Source organism: Lytechinus variegatus, chromosome 1, assembly GCF_018143015.1.
Source record: "Lytechinus variegatus isolate NC3 chromosome 1, Lvar_3.0, whole genome shotgun sequence".
Classification (NCBI taxonomy): Eukaryota; Metazoa; Echinodermata; class Echinoidea; order Temnopleuroida; family Toxopneustidae; genus Lytechinus; species Lytechinus variegatus.
Genome location: NC_054740.1, coordinates 9,669,782 through 9,690,990, shown reverse-complemented (window position 1 = coordinate 9,690,990; position 21,209 = coordinate 9,669,782). Strand labels below are relative to the sequence as shown.

General features: G+C 36.2%; 1 protein-coding gene across 1 annotated transcript in view; it reads left to right on the top strand.

Moving 5' to 3' along the window:
- Window positions 1-17,311, top strand: part of LOC121424023 (sodium- and chloride-dependent glycine transporter 1-like) — a 34,526-nt gene extending 17,215 nt beyond the window's left edge. The window contains exons 3-14 of the mRNA XM_041619634.1: window positions 1,592-1,723; window positions 2,547-2,766; window positions 4,782-4,914; window positions 5,396-5,530; window positions 5,891-5,994; window positions 6,762-6,886; window positions 8,482-8,594; window positions 9,121-9,255; window positions 9,927-10,026; window positions 10,809-10,909; window positions 11,465-11,635; window positions 13,647-17,311. Coding sequence (XP_041475568.1) covers window positions 1,592-1,723; window positions 2,547-2,766; window positions 4,782-4,914; window positions 5,396-5,530; window positions 5,891-5,994; window positions 6,762-6,886; window positions 8,482-8,594; window positions 9,121-9,255; window positions 9,927-10,026; window positions 10,809-10,909; window positions 11,465-11,635; window positions 13,647-13,928 — 1,751 coding nt within the window. The 3' untranslated portion in view covers window positions 13,929-17,311. The remainder of the gene's footprint in view (window positions 1-1,591; window positions 1,724-2,546; window positions 2,767-4,781; window positions 4,915-5,395; window positions 5,531-5,890; window positions 5,995-6,761; window positions 6,887-8,481; window positions 8,595-9,120; window positions 9,256-9,926; window positions 10,027-10,808; window positions 10,910-11,464; window positions 11,636-13,646) is intronic.
- Window positions 17,312-21,209: the final 3,898 nt, after the last annotated feature.

The following is a 21,209-nucleotide window of genomic DNA, read 5'->3' as shown; positions in this document are numbered from 1 at the left end:
AGTCAGCGTAATATTCTTTTGAAAATGCTATATAAAAAATGAGTTATCTTTAATCTATCGGACGAGATAAAACAAAAACAAATTTCTTTGAGAAAAAGTATTTTCTAGAATGGAAAAATACCAGTGGTTAACTTCTTATTTAAGATGGAGCGTCATCGTTGTAAAATGTTTGTTTTCGTCTCTTGAAATCAAACAATTCAACGATTTATCATGTTTATAGTTTTACTGCCCAAACAAAGAGCTCTTAATATCGAACTTTGACGAAGTTTTATCTTTACTGCGACATAAAAATCTCTATATAAAAAAGGAGGTTATTGAGCCTCGAGAGGGATTCATAAAGTTCATACATAAATACGAATTGTGAAAATAGTATAAAACGTATCTAGATCATATTTATGAGTTTCATAATAAAGAAATACTCGAATGAATTTGAAGATTCATAGGCCCTGCAGGCGGATAGGTCAAGGATTTTCAAACAAAAGCTGGACATCCAATCATTGTTATAGTCACAATCAGTAACCAGTGGCTTGAAGCAAAATAAACATAAACATGCATGCTGAGAATTCATATTTATTCGGAGCAAGAAGGGTGTTATTAGCGTATCATACAAATCGTTAACACCCTTTTGGTTCTGAACATGTAAGTGTACACTCGATAGGGATTGGTCAACATAAGTAACACTTTATAGTTGGTTAATGATGTGAGGAAAATATAAAATTCATATTCATAAGTCATATTACTTTTTGAATACTTATTTTTACCATTATTCTTTGGTGGCTAACTCATTCACCAACGCATTCGTTATTTTGACTGATCCTTTCGAGCGTGCACAAGGGTTTTTTTCTTCAAAATACAATTGCAGTGACCTGCTACGAAATTTCAATATACTTATTTATTGCTTTGAGGTGATTAGTCAGTGCAATCCTTACATCAACATTTTCTTATGATTTTGTATTAAAAACTATGAATACACAATTAATTTATTATGATTTGTATGTGCTTTATATATGTAAATCGTGTATTACCAAGATATTTTTTGCCAACACTCTAAGAAAAAAATAGTGCCGAAGAAAATCTTTTCCCTTCTCACATTTGTTGAACTATGAGACTGAAGAAGGTTGAAATTTCAGTCTATATGCAACGATTATGGGTTCTGAGAATTCTTGAAAAATATGAATGACCCTATAAGACTCTTTTTTAGAACCTTCTTCAAAGTTGAACTATAGGGGGTTGAAAACAAGACCTACAATATAACCCACAAGAGTGTAGGGTTACCACATTACAGTAAAGATCCATCTCATTTGCTGCCTACATAAATGAATTAGATATAATATGTATTGTATTGACTATCTGTTGATTTTATACTAAATGACTTTATTGTAAGAATAGGAAAATGCATATTACCACTGGTAATCTGTTTCCTTTCCTATATGCCATATATTTTTCGATGTTTATCAGTGTTTATATTTAACAAACATGTTGTATATAATATACATATATATTGTTTGAAAATCATTTGAAATTATTCATATGAAATTATTCAATGTAACTATGTACCCTTTTCCCTCTCAATCTGGTACTTTAATAACAGGTGCATTTCTCATCCCATACCTCATCTTCTTGGCTATTGCTGGAGCCCCACTATTCATCATGGAGTTCTCCATCGGACAGTTCTCAAGTCTTGGATGCATCGGCTGCTGGAACGTGGTCCCTCTACTCAGAGGTAAAAGAATTGCCTCCTTTCTATCAATATACTACTTCAACCTCCTTCACCTGCCCTGCCGCCCCCATTTTCTTTCTAAGTACCCATCATATCCCTTCCCTCTCCGAACCCCACCGAACCCTTCTCTTTCTCGCGAACTCTTCCATCTATTCCCACCCTCTTCCATCCACTCCCACTCACCGTTTCCCGCTTCTTGATCTTTTCTGTTCTCCCTGACCTGGTGGGTGTTCCATAAAGCTGTTCGTTAGTTAAGAGCGACTTCAGGAACGAACGACCGGTGAACCTTTCTTACGCGCTAGATAATTATCATTTACCACAAGAAAGGATCACCAGCCATTCTTAAAGTCAGGAAACGGCTCCTAGATCTTTGCTTTCCTCAATTCGATACTCCTTTTCCCTTCATTTTCCTTATTTCTTCTCCGGAATGATATTGCAAGTGTTTTAAGTATAGGTATAACATTCATGAACTTAAACTGTGTAAAATATAACAGTGATGTAAATGTATGTATAGATAGATAAGAGATTTTAGATCTCCCTAACATCTTGGTTTGCTAAGCAAAATATTCCGCCATCAAATACAAAGTTTCAGATAAGTTTAAGAGAAAAGACAGTCAATAAGACTGTAATGTCGTCGTAGCGCTCAAATCAGGCCACTGGTGTCCGTTAAGTGCCGATTTGTTCGATTAAACATTGTAAACATTGATTGACTAAACATTTACAACACAAAAAATCTTCAAAAATAAATTTGACGGAACTGCCAGAATATTTTGTGTTTCATTTTAACAATAGTTACGTTTGCATATGTGTTTTCCTTTTAAATAAGGTATGGGTATTGGCATGGTACTCCTGTCAACTTTAGTGGCCATCTACTATAACGTCATCGTAGCTTGGACCATCTACTTCATGGGAGCATCCTGTCAGAGTACATTACCTTGGTCCACCTGCAACAACTCCTGGAACACCGAGAACTGCTTCGATTCCAGCGTACAAAATGGAACGTTCAACACGTCCAATTCGGTACGCCCCAGCGAGGAATACTGGACGTGAGTATTATGTAACAAACTCCCCACCGAAATTCAGTTTCCTCGTCACCCTCTCCAAAACCCTTCAACTAATTAAAATAGTAAATATTTTAATCTCCTTGACTGAATGGTTTTCTTCAATACAAAGATGACCTATCACCGACTGCAAACCAAAGATTATACCCGAGTCGTGCAGAATATTCATGAGGCAAATGTGACGGTCCTGCTGCTACCTGGCGCTGCGGATATTAGAAACTCTTCGCCTTCAAACTTTCTGAAATAATTCAAAATTAAGGGGTTATCTCACACTGTTTGAAATGTGTCTGCGACTAGCTTTATACTACTCAAGATTATGATAGTTACAGAAACGTCTCCGCGACATTTCTGACACGACTCTAAATGGATTCTCAAATAATTCTTTTTTTTTTTTAGTCATCTAAGGAGAAGTCACAGAGATGTACCCATGTCTTCCAAGCAAATTCATTGACAACTAACTTGGAAACATCTCAATTTTCTCTCCTAGAAATTACGCCTCAGTCACCGCGTCAACCATTTTTTTTTGTCAAGGAGAAATCTTGGATACTTTGTTTCGCAACAAGCTGAGACTTATTTGGTCTGTGTTTAGCCAGGATTACACCAAACCGAATAAGTTCGGACTGATTCTGCCTGATCCGGCCTGATTCGGATGGTTTCGGTAGATTCGGAACTTATTCGTCTCTGAATCAGGGAGCTCCCCTAATAAAGAAGAATGGGTCCGAAACAGGTCCCGATTCAGCGCACAATCGATCGCTGACTTAACCCGAAAAAAATAGTGCCCAGAATCGAGCCGAATGACGACCCGAATGTTGACCCGAATCGTTAAACGAATATGGCCAAAGGCACCGAAGTTGGAGCGCTACGCCCCGAATGATATATGTCCGAATTGCCCAGAATAATTCGAATGCCTAAACTTATCCAACCAAATGTAATCCAAATACACCCAAGTGTGGCAGGATTTAAATTTGTTTTGGTCACATTCGGGAGTATTTTGGAGGGTATATGGCTGGTTTTGAATATTCAAAACCGAGCCAAATCCCTCCTAATTTTCTCGCATTTGGATTTTCGGTGTATTCGGATGGTTTGGCTGCCGATGCGGTTCCGGTGTAACCCTAGCTTTACGCTTAAATTAAGAACCCCAAATGACAATAAACACTGTCGTCAGCAAATGACCAAAATTGTATACGATCCAAAATTACAGGATTTGATACAAGTAAGCTTAAAGAGCTATTTAAACATCTACCATTAAATATACCTTCAGATACATGTTTAAAGTAACCATCTATTTTTTTTGTCCAAAAATGTAACCCCTGATCTTCTTGACCTTCTAAAGACTTTGTCAGAGTGCAATTAGATGTTTCAAGTTGTGATCAACTTAATATATATATATATATATATATACAGTTATCATTATAATGATAATAATGGTGGAAAGTGCACTTCTTTTTAATTCAATTGTTTGGATACATGCAAGTAGGAAAGAGGACATACTGAAACTAGAAAGAGTTGAAAAGCAAGCCTCTAAAATAACAAAAGAAAAGGGGTGCTTTGTAGACGAGAATGAAGGTAGAGTCCTTGAAAAAGCCAAAGAGATCCTTACCAATGAGAAACATGCCCTTCATAAATATTATAATTTGATGAGGTCAGGCAAACGTCTGAGATCCCTTCCCGGCAGAACCTCACGCTTCGTAAATTCTTTTGTTCCAGTTTCAATTCGTGCATTTAATAGCCGTACTTGAAATTATGTTACCCCACTGCCTTTATCTTACTTTCTCTTATCTTTGTTTGTTAATTTGTATAATGTTTATTATATGTATCGTGTAATCTTCTGTGTGTATCATGTAATATTCTAAGTTATTTTGTGCGAAGAAATTGAATTTCCATTTGTACTTGATTGCAATTGGACAATAAAAATATCTGAATCTGAATCTGAATCATGATTTACATGGGTTCGTCAGATCTTGACTTTTCTTGATTTTTTTTTTCAAATTTAATTTCAGATACCGTGTTCATCGGCTAACAGATGGGATTGATGATATGGGCACAATGAACTGGGATGTATTCGGAGCTTTTCTAGGAGCTTGGATCATCGTCTATCTTTGCATCATCAAGGGAGTCAAATCAGCAGGAAAGGTCTGTAATTTGTATCCATGACCGTGCCAGGCAGAGGAGCGCCCCCCCCCAAAAAAAAAAGGAAGACCCACCAATGATAATGATAATAATAATGAAAATAGTGATGATAAAGATAATGATGATAACAAAGATGATGATGACAATGACGATAATAATAATAATAGTAATAATTAATTGATTAACAAATGAAAATATATTTTATAAAAACCCTGTCACAATAGTGAATACCTACCCCCCCCCCTCCCTGCACCGTATCCTTCCACTCTACGCTTGGTTAATATATGCTCTCCATTTTTCTTGGCCCCTGTAATGGAAAAAATCCTGCTTACGTACAGTCATGCCGAGACCTTGACTCTTAGGGATTTATGTACTCCATAATTATTGGCGGATTCACTGAATATTTTCAAATTGGAAGGGGTGAAAATCTTGCCATAATCTTGCTAGAATGTCAAACCACTGTCTTGTCCTCTATTTGGAACAGGTGGTGTATTTCACGGCTACCTTTCCCTACGTGGTTCTCTTTATTCTTCTCATCCGTGGCGTCACTCTCCGTGGTGCTAGTAAAGGAATCCTTTTCTACATCACACCAAAGTTTGAGAGACTAGCGAGCCCAGAGGTTAGTAAGAAATGTATAATTAGATTTCATTTTAAGGAGTTTATAAAGATCATTGTTGATTATATATTCAAGATTCTAATCAAGAACTTGAATAAAATTTGAGAAACGGTGGTTTTGTCCAGCTCCTGTAGTGGCGTGTGGTGATGGTGGTTAATATAATACATTACCTATTGAAGATTTGTAATTACGATGTTAATTGTGATGATGTATGATGAAAAAGGTTTCAAAGAGTTTGGTTCAGGAGTTTCCGTAAAGGTATACCACAAGGTTGGAAGAGATAATACACTACAGTAATATAAAGTTCATCCCACCGATGCCACCATTAATATCGGGAAATATTTTTTACCATTTCCCTTACAGCCATGGAAGGATGCTGCAAACCAGATATTCTATTCACTGGGAATGTCATTCGGAAGTCTTATCACCTTTGCCAGCTACAACAAGTACAAGAACAACTGTTATAGGTTCGTATTATTGAAAGATTTTCACACGAATCTTAGTTGGTAGTGCACTTGACCTGTTTAATACTCGACTAAGTTAATTTTCATCTCAACAGAAAACTTTTTTTATGTGGAAAATTTGATTTTATGATGAGATTAGATGAAAGTTGCATCGCAATGGATGGGAGAATAATTCTTTTGACCTTATAAACACAGTGTAAAGTATTTTGCTAGATGAATCGGGAAATATTGATAAATAAAGTATATGGCCCATTAGGCCTATATTCTCAACTTTATTGAACCCATAATATAATCCCAAGGATTATGGTTTAACTTTATATGGTCGACATGAAATACTGAAGGACAATATAATTTGGCTGATCATAGGTAGCAATCTCGGAGAGGGAGTGGGAGGCCCAGTCGTTTATTTTCTGGGGGTTACCCCGCCCCACGATCTTAACTCAAACGGCCACATTTTCATCTATCACTTCTATATTTCATTAGGACAGCAGTCTATTTTTATAGTTAAAATCATACATTTTCGATTATTTTTACGCGACATTTTGTATACTCATTCAACATCTCAAAAAAGATTGGGGACTATGATCTAAGATGCTCCGCCCCAACTCAAACATAAAACGAATAGACTGATAAAATATTTCAATATAGATAAGATCATTACATGTATTATGAAAACATACTCCTCAGATGTATCGCAAATGGACAAGCGAGAAAGTTCAATGGATCATTGAACGATGAACATTACAAAATATTTTTATGTTCAATTTTAGGGATGCCATGATGGTGGCTTGTATCAACTGCGGGACAAGTATATTTGCTGGTTTCGTCATCTTCTCCGTCTTGGGTTTCATGGCTGTCGACAGCGGGCTAGAAGTCGAGGACGTGGTCGCATCTGGTAAGAATCTAGCCAGGCGGGCGTTCCATACGAAGTTTTTCGTCAAGTTTACACACGACTTTAGAACGATTGGAAACTGTTCTTAGGTGTTCGTCCGCTACATAGAGATATGGCATGTACCACGGGAAAGGGTTATCACCCGTTCGTGAAGTCTTTCGTAACTTGCGAACAGCCTTATGAAGCACTCACCAGATCTAAACTTTGATGAACTGAAAAACAAACAAAAGAACATGGTATTTGTTCATGCCAAGTCATCTTAACATGTCGTGCCATATAATATTTGAATAAATAATGATGTTGTTGGCAGAGTTCGCTAAACTGGTATTGACGCATAAAATGTAGATTGAGGTTTTGTGGTGTAGGACTCATCAGAGCAGAGGGCACTCACGAAAAGAAACCAAAAGAAAGTATCAATATCGATCGCTGATTGTCTAGCGGAATATAAAAGTTTCAATGGTAATATCTGATTGGCTACTGGAACAAGTTAGGTTGTCATGTTTGGTTGAATGGGGGAACAGGTCAGTGAATATGATACTTAAAAGAACTTAGAAATTGGAAAGTGTTGATTGGCATGTGGGAAATTAACTTTGGGTTACACTTAACAACATTTGCAAACTGTTATTTACACCTTATTTTTGGTTAAATCATTCAGAGTTGGAATCCAAACAAGCACAATGTGGCAAGATTATAGATCTGTGGGGAAATTGTGCCATCACGGTTTGCCTTAGGTATAAAAATGTTATAACTAATGACTAATAATAAATGAGAAGATTCCTTTCCGATTGTAAAATACATCGACTTAAAAACTGGTTGAAGTATTGTACTGTGGTTTGTAACATCATATCCTGATTTATGTAGAAACAGATCAATATTCTCCCGATTCAATTACCGAAACAGGCTGTAATAACAATTAGATGATGACGATCCAGTGGTTGATTGTCCTTGCCTGTATTTGATTCAGAAAAGTTACGAAATTCTTCCTTTATCCGGTCTTCATTTCCGTTTTTCGTTTTCGTTTCCGTAACACCTCTAAAATTATAGGCAGGGTTAACCTCTGTAATTTCAAGTACTGAAAATAAGTTTTAAAAAATAAAAAAAGAGAAAAAGAAAAAGAGGAATATTGAAAGAGAGGGGTGCGTAATACATCGATATAATATTCTCCATGTCTTTAGTCTTTTTAATGCAGAAAGAGAAATATGTCACTTGTAAACCATAATACCTTTATCAAAATATTCTGGCACCGCTCCTGTTCATTCATCTATTTTCCTTAATAGAAAATGAATCATTATCCTAGCTTCTATCTGATCAATTATGATAATGAGAAGGTAAAGAAAATTTGTGTTAAAATGCCAAGTGAAAATTCAATTACAATCCTTTAACAATTTTCAATAGGCACCGCGCTGGAAAGATTTACGGAAATAGAGGAAAATAGAATATTTACGAACATGTTCAGGGAAATCGTAGACAAATTATATTTTTTGTTTAAGATAGAATAGAATAATAAGATTTCTTGAAATTCGATGAGTTCTCCGTGCTTCTATTCGAGTGGGCTTTCTTCTAGTCTTGTAACAGTTCTCTCTTTTTTCCAACATCAGGTCCTGGACTAGCCTTCAAGGTGTATCCTGAGGCCTTGTCCCGTCTACCTGTCCCTCAGCTCTGGTCTATATTGTTTTTCTTCATGTTGCTCACGCTTGGACTGGATAGTCAGGTAATAAATGACTAATACATTTCACTACTCGTGAAATATGTGACTGACCCTGCAATGAAAGTACAAAACAAGACTTGTATCTATCAACAGTCACATCCAGTATATTTGAGACCCATTAAACTTTTTCTCATTACAATTAGTTTCCTCGATATAGGGCATATTCTTTTACTTTTTATAAATTTGTTGGTCAAAATGAAGCATTTTTTTTTCTTACCGGCATACATAGACGAATCATGCTATAGCTCTATGATGAATGTTTTGATATTACAATTGTAGAAGTAGTAATAAATATGACAAAAGTAAAAGTTGTAATATAGCAATAATAGAAGTAGTAGTGGCGGTGGTGGTGATGGTAGTAGTAGTAGTAGTAGTAGTAGTAGTAGTAATGAAAGTACATGCAGAAGTAGCAGTAGTAGAAGAAGTAGTAGTACTAGCAGCAGTAGTTGTTGTTGTAGAAGTATAGTATTGGTAATGATTTTTAACTGAACTAAACTATTTCTATTATCATTATTATCCCTTTTATCAGTTCGCCATGTCTGAAGCTTTGATCACAGCCATCTCAGATGAACTCAGCCCTGCTAAGAGAAAGAAGTACAAATGGATTGTCACCTTGGGTGTGTGTGTCTGTCTGTTCCTGTGTGGTATACCAATGTGTATGAAGGTAATTGATCGAGGCTATATATGTTTTCTAACCTTTATCAATGACAAATTATAGGATTCTGTAAAATAATCGTTGTTGTCATCAATTACTGGACCTCTAGGAAGAACATAGCCATTACATCAATGGCTCTGAATAGAGTGATCCATCTGTATCTTTTTTAGTATTTATATATTTGTATTAAACTTATATCTTGTGCAATGTATTTTGTAGTGATTTTTATACGGTAACAAAAAAAAAATTATTGTGTGACCCAGTGTCGGTATAGCCAAGAGGATAGAGCTTTAGAAGGCCTGTATTTGGATATTTTAAGTGTAGTCAGATTAAAAAACAAAATCTGCTCCTGAACCTATACCCCAAATTATTATTTCCAGAAGGTGAAATTAATCACCACATCATTTATATATGTTCTCCCGTTTCTTCCAAGTTCTTAACAACTACTTTAATTAGGTAGTCCATAATGTCCGGATACTTTTGATAATTTCCAAGTCTCCCCATTTGTCAAGCTAATTTGTAGGGGACGTAGAATCAGTATGAATAACATGATAAATTACATAAGATTTAAATATTTATTGAAACATGAAGAAAATAATGATTATAAACATGAATTATATCTTATTGCAGAGTATATAGGTCTACTCTCTATTCTTTTTATGTGTTGGTTTTTTTTACAGGGTGGTTTGTACGTTTTCACTCTCATGGATTGGTATTCAGCATATTTCTCGTTATTCATCATTTCATCTTGCTATTCCCTGTCACTATGCTATATGTATGGTAAGCATATATATATATATATACACACACACACACCTTTCGGGGGGGGGGGGGTTATGGTTAAAGTGTCATATCCATATTTTGTGTTTGGGTGATATAAGAGTTTGTGTGGGTGAGTGATGCATGTGGGTGAAGGTGAGGGTGTGTGTGTTGAAGTAATTGGGCGATCGATCTGAGTTTGTGCGGGAAATTTGAGTATGTGTTGCGAGTACGAGTGTGGAGGAGAGTGAATTTGTGTATGATGCAAGTGTGTGATGGAGACAGAATGGGTGATGCGAGTGTGTGTAGTAGAATGAGTGCATCGGAACATGATGCAGATGCGTAAGGGAGAATGGGTGGGAATTTGATGGGAATATGTGTAGGATATTGAATGGGCATATGATACGGATGTGTGTGGGAGAGTGGGTGGGAAATTGGTGCCAGTGTGTGGGGGAATTGATATGGTGCGGGTGTGTGTGGGAGAGTGGGTGGGAAATTGATGCCAGTGTGTGGGGGAATTGAGTGGACATATGATGCGGGTGTGTGTGGGAGATTGGTGGGAAATTGATGCCAGTGTGTGGGGGAATTGATATGGTGCGGGTGTGTGTGGGAGAGTGGGTGGGAAATTGATGCCAGTGTGTGGGGGAATTGAGTGGACATATGATGCGGGTGTGTGTGGGAGATTGGTGGGAAATTGATGCCAGTGTGTGGGGTATTGAGTGGACATATGATGCGGGTATTTGATGTGCATTGGAGAGTGGGTGGGTAATTGATGTGTTTCTTATTATTTCTTTCTTGTATAGGTCTAAAACGTTTCGTCAGTGACATCCGGGCCATGATTGGCTATGATGTCTTCATTTATTGGCAGGTCTGTTGGGCTGTTCTTTCACCACTAGCCATGATGGTAAGAAAAAAAATTATCACTTTGTCCATTGTTACAATAACATACTGTATAGATTTATCGACTGGGCAGAACTCATTGTCTGGCCACATCCGACAAGAGTTCTAAATCTCTTTATTTATCTGATCTATACATGAATAAGCCAAGTTAAAAGTTTCCGATATCAAAGACTATATCCATCCTGAGTGAGAATATTCATCAAATTGTTCAGTAGCTGACTTCTCTACCTAACACTTGCAGCAAGCCTCTGATGTGGATGAAAGTGCCATGAACCAGCCACTAAGTCTAATTACAACTGAATGTCCATTCGGCGAAAACGTCACTTTGGACCTTCAACGACTTTGGAGATCGCTATATTGTAAACAAGAGATTAATTTTAATTGTGATACAGATATTCAGAATCTAAAGTTATAACACAGTGGTCTGCAATGAAATTATTCTTGGTTTTGAGCACAGATACGTCAAGAGTTACAAGGCACTTCTCGATCAAGACGCCAATATGTGCTTAATGATGTATCCAGCTTTACCTTTATTATCTTTAATTGTTATTCTATATAGCTCATCGTTATATTGGGCTTCGTATTCTACGTGCCTGCTTACTATGGTGATTACGTATTCCCAGACTGGGCTCAGGCCGTTGGTTGGATCATGTCTTTCGTATCTTTCCTGGTTGTTCCACTATACTCAGTCTATGCGATGATCTTTCTGGCAGAAGGAAGTTTCTTCAAGGTAAGGCAAACAAAAATCAGGGAAAAGCCTTGGAGAAAATCAACCGCCCTCAATCTCAATGTTGTATTAGATTTACTTTGTGAATCCTATACATACATCATGACAACGACCATTACCTAACCTGAATTACATAACAATATAGCTAAACTACAGGGTGTCTGTAAACAATATCTCAAAGTTATATTTTATTTTGGGTTAGTAATAAAAAGATCTTGATGGGGCGCAGGTTGGGGATCGGAACTATTAAGGTTGATTTTTGCCCAACTTAGACCTGTAACTTGTCAATCTTTGAAGGAGTGTCAGGGTGGAGAGCAAAAGGCTGATGATGCAGCCATACAGGCCTCGATCCATTCTCAAATAATACATCTTGTGTTTAAATAAAGAGCGGAAGAAAATGTTGTTACTCTGAAGGGTGGTACTATTGGCAATGCAGGTTTCCGTTAATGGGTTTGTTCTGGCCTCGATGCATATCCTGCAATTAAGATTTTTTTTACTTAGGCAGGATAATAATTATAACTTCTGAAGGTTTCCCTGGCGAAGAAGAATAGTGTAGAAGGTTTCACGGTACACCATGTATCTTTTTTTGGCAAGTGTTGGTCCTGAAAATAATAAGGATTATAATTAGTTTTAACTAAACCCTGAAAGGACTAGGGGGCATGATGCCCCCCCCCCCCGAACGCTTCGCGCAATAATTTCGAAAAGCACAAACTTAGCGCCGCAAAATTATATGTCTGTATTCTTTGAAGTCTCGTGCAACTTTTGAGCCCAAATTTGCGACATACGGGTAAAGCATCACGACGCCGCATGACGTTTTACTAGACAATGGGTTAGATGCATAAAACGTAGCAATTGCCTTTCTAGGCTTTTTCATGGCTTTTGCTCGATTCCGTATGCATAGAAATAAGAGAGCAAATGATTTTGCTATTGAGTTCAAGCAATGGCTAGACTGCTAGCCCGGGCTGCTAGCACATCCTTGACGATTAAACTGTTGCTAAAAAAATGCGTATGCTTTTCGCTCGTGCGTTTAAGCACTTGCTTGGGTTTTTTCAAGCTCCGTCAGAGCAGCTTGGGCGTTTTCTTGGTCGCATTTTTATGGTTATGTATCTGAGAGAGAACCCCAAGGTGTACCGTAGCCTACATGCATCTTTCCTTCCTAATAAGTGCAAATCAAATGCCAAATATATATATATATCCCGATATATATAAAGAAATTCGTTTGACACCACGTCTGAGGAAAGACGTTCTAAGAAAGAAGCGGTAATTTGCACTGCGACACGTTTGCGTTCGAGTCCTGCATTTTCTTTGAGTCGTGTTCGCACAAGCGTGACGTCTATTGTTCAAACCGCTATACTAGCAATTGCTTTCTGTAGGCAAGAAAAGGGTTCAAGCACTAGCAAAGGGTTATGCATATTTAGAAATTCCTGAAGCATGATCTTTTCCTTGGCTAGCTATTGATTGTGCTTGAAGCAATCGCTGGAAAGCAATTGCTTCAAGAAGCAGGGGCGGATCCAGGATTTTCCAAAGGGGGGGGGGCACATTTTCCAGAGGAGAAATTTGATTTCCACTGAAAAACAATGAAAACAAAAGATGAAAAAAAGAAATACATTAAAAAATTTTAAAAAACAAAGAAATAAATGTGGAAAAATGTTACTTTCGTTTTCTTTCTTTGTGGAAACCTTTAAATTAGATCACAAAGGTGACGTCTGGAAAAAAAAGTGAACTTGGGTGTTAAATATGCAAATAATGATTTTCACAAATAAATTTGCATTTTTTATTCGTAATGAAAAAAAAAATTATTTTCAGACTTTTTTTGTATACTGGCATAATTTATATGGTAAAGAATGTGCGTGACAAATTTCGATGCGATCGCGAGAACGGCAGCCGAGATCAGAAGGAGGGGCTACCATGCCCCCCCCCCCGTTCTCAATACAGTCCTTTTAGGGTTAAAATGTCTTGTTTATTATGTCAAATGAATTCAAGGAAATTCCTCTATCCGTCTTTGTCCATGCAGCGTTTATCATTCTTGATGAAGCCCACTTGGGACTGGGGTCCAGCGTTGAATGTCGACCGGATCGCTCATGGATACAAGCCATTCCCTCCTGGTCGAGGGGGCCGCATACCCGAAGGGTATACTGGAGATTATGCCATGGAATCGGACGTCACCGCCAAATACGAACCTACAAATGGCGTCGTCTCCATCATCTCTGGAAGATACGTCCCAACTGAACAAGGGCGGGAGGCTGATACCGCCTCAAACGGTACCCCTCCTCCTGATTATAATTCAATTAACTAAGATTATTTCATGGAAACACCGGGTTGAAACAGCATGCACAAGTGCAAAGTCTTTCTGGAATGAATTCATGCCGCGGAATGTTCATTGTCTACAACTTACTGATGTGTTTATACTGATGTTCAACAAAGTTTTATCTCAGTACATGACTGCTTACCTACGTGCAAAGAAATCTATGTCACCAATAGTAGGCAACAGCACCGGTCACAGCAAAAGATGTATACATTATTCAGAATCATACTGAAATAACCCTCAGATGAATTCTCCTGAAATTCTTTGCAATTGTGTGCTATTGTCATGCTAAAAAAACACCTGCATTTTATTTACTAAATACTTAGTGATTAATTCTTGAATTACCTAGAATTATGTTCCATATTTTCAATGATCTGTTTTGATTTTTTTATTCTTGTGTATTATTATTAACAAACGTGTGTTATAAAGATTGTAAGGCTTATATCAAAGCGTACATTTTAGTGTTTTTCGAAAGCAATGCAAGATATATTTGTATTCATGTTCGGTATGATATATGTTTCTTGTACAAAAGAAGATATTTTAATACAAATACATATGGATTCATTATCTGTATATAATTAGTTTCATAACTGCAGAAAAAGTACTTTTTTACCTATCGCATAGATGTCATTATTTCGTAAATATCATGTTGGTTTTAGGTCAAGTAAAAAAAAAAATGAGTCTACTAACGTGAAAAATCAAACGAGCATAACACTAAACCTTAAAATTGAAGTTTGTTCACGGCTTTTAATTTTTTTTCACAAAACGGGTTTCGGTTTGCAAATAACAGGGGTCGGGGAACGGGGGGAAGGCTGTGTTGGCTTCAGACCCCCCCCCCCAAGTTTTTGTCCAAAATCTGGTACAAAAACGTAAAATTGAACATCTGACAGTGATTTTGTTTTGATGGTCAGCCCCTCCCCCCCTCCCACTTTCAAAACCGTTCCGCAGCCCCTGAATAAGAGATTCAATGATATCTCTTCTAACTAACTATTTTATATAATTGTAATTTGAAAAATAAGATAATTCACTTTTACGAGTTTTCTTAAAAAACGGATTGTCGTCATTGACTTAGTCGATACCTTGTTTGACATGGCAATTTGATTTATGTCCCCTACGAACTAAATCCTACTCTTTTTAATAATTATCTCTTGCAATGTCCCTGAATATATATCATAAAAGCCCTCTCCCGGAAAAAAAGAAAAAAAATCATTCCTAATAAGCAAACTGTCAATTTAGATGAGAGTGTTTAGAATTTGGTGTATAAACTGGTGAGTGCTTCATAGAGTTTTCGTTAGTAACGAACGACTTTACGCAGGAATATCAGGGCACTGGGAACAACTTTTTAGTGGGGTGCTTAAGTGAATTTGATAAGCAAAATAAATTTCAATTCTAAATGAAAATGGTTTCGGTCCAAAAAAAAATTTATAAGAAAAAAGGTATTCAATCTAAATCGAAGGTGGTTACAGTCCACAGAAATTTGACAAGCAAAAAAGGGTTTCCCTAAAAATAATCCTTCATTTTTATTATATTTTTTTTGCCATTTATCATTTACCTACCAAATTTCTAGGGGGTGATGCCTATGGAAAATAACACACGCAGCAATCCGGGGGAAAATTTGGGGGTGCTTCAGCAATCAGCGCCCCCATTTCCCACGACCATGAGGAATATCGTGAACCTTTCTTGATATTTTAATAACTGCTAATGGCAATTTAGGGTAAACCGTATTGTTATACCAAGAAAAGGGTCACCAGTCTAGAAATATCTCCCCCCCCCCCCCTCTCTTGTTTGTATAGGGAATGGGTTCTAAAATAATCATGTGTATGTTTATCGTTAATACATTCATCTTATTCGCATCCAGTTCTATTAAAACTACTAAAAAGGGTTATCCTAGGAAAGTATGTGGTTGAATAAGAATAGTATTTGCCCCCTCCCCCCATTCGTCTTAGCACCGAGGAGGGGAGGGGGTGGTCTAGATGGGCTTTTTGATTTTTTTTCTAATGGGATATTCAAGATCTTGGTAGGGTTGCTTTGGGTTTATTTAATAAGGGTCACACATCACTGATTTGGATGAACTTGAAATTTGATTTTTTTTTTTAACAAATCCTCGGAAAAGCAATATCTCAAGCTCCATATAGATTTTACTTTCGCACTTTGTGATGTTTAGTTTAGGGTTTGCATTGCTCAAAGTGATGAGTTTTACCACAACTCAAACATAATCATAATGATTTTAAAGTAAGAAAAGGTTTACACCATCATTTAAACGCAATTTTACGTGCAACATGTCCCAAGTGTTAATCCCTAACTATGTGCTGAAACATTGCAGTATACAGCTCACATTAATCTTAATGCAAATACATGTAATTAATACTTGTTCTTTTAGATTTGTGCCGTTTTCACTTCTCTTAAAATGATGATAGATTTAAATTTGTAATTATTTGGTTGTATAAAAAATATGATTGCGTTTTGATCTTTCATGTTGTAAATATCTTTGAATGGATCATGAATACAGTCTTTCAGATTTTCTCTTCGTGTTTTACAAAGATAGAATTTATACAGGTGAAATGTAGCTATATATTATTCAATTATTTAGTGTACTTCCTTCCTTACCAAATCGGAACAGGGTACCGCGCGGCTCAAGATGCGTCTTTGCGTTAGAGAAGTGAAATGTTTGGATCTTTAAAGTACTATTGTATATTACGATTATAATTATGCACAAAATTAACATTTTTTAAAATCATTTCACATTCAAGACATTTCTAGTATTAAAGAAATGTGTAGAGTCTCCAAATCATGAACATAGAAAGCGGACTCAATCATCGCTTAACAATTCTGATATTTTCAGAGATTTTACTATTAATCAGACTTATATATATTTTTTTACAGTTGCACCATGTTTACATATATTATATAGTTGATATTCAACTTGTTTCTAAAGCACTCATTTGGATATATGTTATGTCAAATACACAGAATCATTGTTTTGAAGATCACATTCTATGCTTTTTCATATCTCGAAATATATATCTGTTCATTTTAGTATGGTGTTTTAACGTGACAAATATCCCCTGCAGCTTTATAATCTCTGAGTGTTAAATTTGATGTTCCATTATAATGTCGATATATTTCCAAGACATTCTGATAACAAGGAGGCTGACGAGGGTTTTCAACTCGCGTTGCATATAGAAATACAAAGTGTCTATGTTTTACAAACTGATTCATGTAACCGTTTTTGACGTCCATGGAGTATAAAACGGTAAATGGCTGTTATTTTCTCCTTTCACCATAGAGGAAGAAAATGTAAGTTTGTCTTTCAAGATCAGAAAAGATAATTTGAATGATGATGGAGAGTTTCAAATAAACATATTGTATTCTGAGGACTTTTTGGTCCGTTTGGATTCGTGTGTCTAATTTGTCCTGGAACTGAGATATGCTCACACATATGGACTTCAAGTTCTATGAAGAGTTAAAAAGAAAATTTAAAAAGGAGTAATTACTTTCGAGCGTGTGTTCTAGCGTTAGTTGATAAAAGACAAATGCAATCAGAAGTGATAATGCAATTACCAAACTATACCTGTTAAAATAATTTAAACAACGCTGTGTACTATGTGAATCGCACAGTAGTTGTTTAAACAGTTTAAGCAAGTGTTTAAAATCTTAAACAACCATGCTCAAATTATTGATAATTAAATATTTGAATTTAAACTTTAAGCGTTGTTTAAATTTTTAACAGTGTACAAGATCCGGTACAAGATCCCCTCTTAAAAGGGTGCCTTATACAGGCTGAAAATAATATGATATAAACAGATAAAGAAAAATCACACAAACAATGCACTGAAAATTGTATCAAAATTGGACAAGGAATAACATAATTATGATATTTCCAAGCTTTGAGTAACAGTATAAAAACAGTTTTGTGCATAACCTCATGAACATGCAATGAGCAAGCTGGTGATCGTAAAATAACATTTTTTTTTTTTTTGGGGGGGGGGTTAATTTATTATAATTAAAATTTATCCACCATAAAAAAATGAAACGAATTGATAACAACTGATTTCATGCATGAGGTATTCATAGCTGCAACTTATTTTGTTACAATCAAGGGAGGCGTATCGTACACACATTTATAAAAAGATCAAATAATTGTGATTTCATCATTTTCATGTATATTTAGCATAAGTGAGGACATGACATTGTCAGCTTACCTAATGAATATTCATGACGATACGCATATAACTGTTTTCAGAAAATATTGCCAAATTTTAAAATTCAATAATTTCGTTATCTGATTTCGATACAATTTTTAGCGTTTTGCTAGGTAATTTGTACTATTTTTGGTCAAGATATTAATATTTTTTTCAGAGCGGAGTACCCTTTTAATTATTTAGCAGTGGTTCTCTACAAATAGCTGACTTGTGGACCTAAAAGCTAGAGCTGAGCAGCAACAAGGAGCCATGGGGTCAGCCGGATTTTGCAATTCAAGAAAATCTAATCTTGTGTTGTCATAACAAATGAAATTCAGCTTAATAGCTTAGACCCCCCAAAAAGATAATTAATTTCTTTTAATCATGCCGTAAACAATAGACACAAAGGAAACCCATATACTGCAACACGGAACTGTATAACTGGGGTAGGATTAAAATAATGTCGAAAATGCTGTGATGTAGACAATTACATTTGTTCTATGATTTGGGGGCAATATAAACTATAAAAAAAGGTTAGAAATCTGACTTTGATCGATAATCCCTCCTCGGTTTTAGTAAAGAAAAAATCAATGTGTAATTAATAGCAATGAATAGAACATTTAATTTTCTTTAAAATGATACCCTACATGATATGATTATGGTTCACATGAAGGTGCAGTGCCTTGAAATGTGGGGCAAGGTCAAAATTCAAAAGTTGCAAAATGACTCGATATTGAAAGGCAGCGTTCTTTTTTCAGTGGTGATGAGTGGGTTTCTCAGCGGTTTCTTTTAATTATTTCATGCACCTTAACATCAACATTAACATGGAATCAAACACACCTCTGCATAAGCAAGAACATAACAAACAAATATGCATGGGTATTTCAAACCACGACTAAAACCATCTCACAGAACCATCACTACAGAAGAAGCGGGGGCTTGATTTGAATGGATTTTCATCTCTATTGACACAGATAAAAGAATCATGTTCTGTATTGACCCTTCATGACTATTTCTGCTCGTTTTGCAGCTTTTCAATTAAGACCTCATCCAACACTTTTGAATCCTGCTCTATTCGTGATGGCATGACCATAACAAGCATGGTATCATTTTAACGAGAATTAAATGATCGTTTGAATGATATCAAACATGTCAAATATGCATTGTGTAAAATTGGGAGTTGGGAGAAATAAGTGGTTAAACTCAGCTTTCCAAACATTCTTTGCTCGTTTTGCAGCTTTTCAATTAAGACCTCATCCAACACTTTTGAATCCTGCTCTATTCGTGATGGCATGACCATAACAAGCATGGTATCATTTTAACGAGAATTAAATGATCGTTTGAATGATGTAAAATATGCCTTGCGTAAAATCGGGAGTTGGGAGAAAATAATGGCTAAACACATATTTCCAAACTTTTTTTGAGGGGTTTATTATCTGAACAGCATTATGCTAGTGTGGGTTTCCAAATGTACCTTCTTCATGCAGGGCAATTAAAGGACAAGTCCGTCGATCCCAACAAAAAGTTATTTTAAAAGGGAAATTCAACAAGCATAACCCTGGAAATTCATCAAAATCGGATGTAAAATAAGAAAGTTATGACTTTGTTTTAATTTCGCTTTCACAATTTCACGAAACAGTATTTATATATTGTGCTCTATAATTATGGAAATGAGGGGACTGATGATGTCACCCACTCACTTACTTTTCCTCATTGTCATGTGAAAGAAAAATTTATTCTTCTCTGAACATGTGGAATAACCATCTTTAAAACATTTTATAGTTCAGTCAAGTTGGTCCCTATTGTCACATTTGTAAAAATTGGAAGTCTAATTCAAACAATATAAAAGAAAAGAAACAGTGAGGGACATCATCGACTATCTCATTTGCATGATCACTGAGTTGTGCATATAACTATTTTGTGAAAAATAAGCGAATTAAATTTCAAATTGTCATAACTATTAATTTCCGATTTTGATGAAATTTTCAGTGTAATGCTTGTTAGATTGTACTCTATTGATTCAAATCAATATTTTTATGGGGTTGACTTGACCTTTAAGAATTCAAGCTGAGGCGCATGCACACAGCACTCTATATCAGTTTGCAGTGGATGGAGGCTTGTTATCGGTGATCGTAAAGGTTAATTATTTTCGATACATTTGAAAAATCATTTTGGCATAAAAATGTAATTAACATGCTGCAAATGAATGAGAATTCTTGGTATATCAGTGATGAATATAAGATTAATTCTGTATACTCGGGGTATCATAACGTTAACGTCATTGCACTCAAATGCTCACCCAGACCGACGGTGAGAGATGGACAGAAGAGGAAGAAGGTGAGAGGGAAAGAAAGAAAGGAAGAGATTGAGAGGGAGAGTTGTTTGTGTGGGATCATGTGTTGCTGATGTTAAATAATATTTCCAATTAAATTATTGCTAAGAAATCTTGGATATGTAAGTGAAAAGGGACAGAATATAGTGGCCGTAGTAATTGGGAAGAAAGGGAAGAAGTAGCTATTGGCACAATGAGTTGTATATAGTAGTGATGATCAGATCCAGTGGCGAGGATGCCCTATCCCATCAGAAAATAATGAGAGAAGGAAGAGAGATATAGAGAGAAAGGAGGAAAAAGAAAAAAAAAAGGAGGGGTTGCATCCCGGGGGGCCACTTCCATTCACGAGTGGATACCATGCGCGACCATGGGGTCTCGAAAAGCACCCTAAACACGTAATTTACATATTCTGAAAATGCACCCCTTAACAAGTATTGGCGTGTGAAACCCTACCCTTAACAAGTATTGGAAACAAATCGACACTCTTGGCAAATATTGCCTGAAATGAACCCCTAAACAAGTACAGGAATGTTTTATTGTTAGGGGTCCTTCGGTCGTCAGCTTTACCTCATTTGGTTTAGTACCACCCCACCTTCTACTCCTCGCGCAAATCGGACTCTAAACACGAAGTGTTGGGGCAAAAAGGACATCCTTTATAAAACATTTTAATTTTGTTTTATCATCCCGCATATTCGACCCTAAACACGTTATTTTCCTAGCGAAATAGATACCCTTTTTTCATTATTTTTGTGTTTTTGA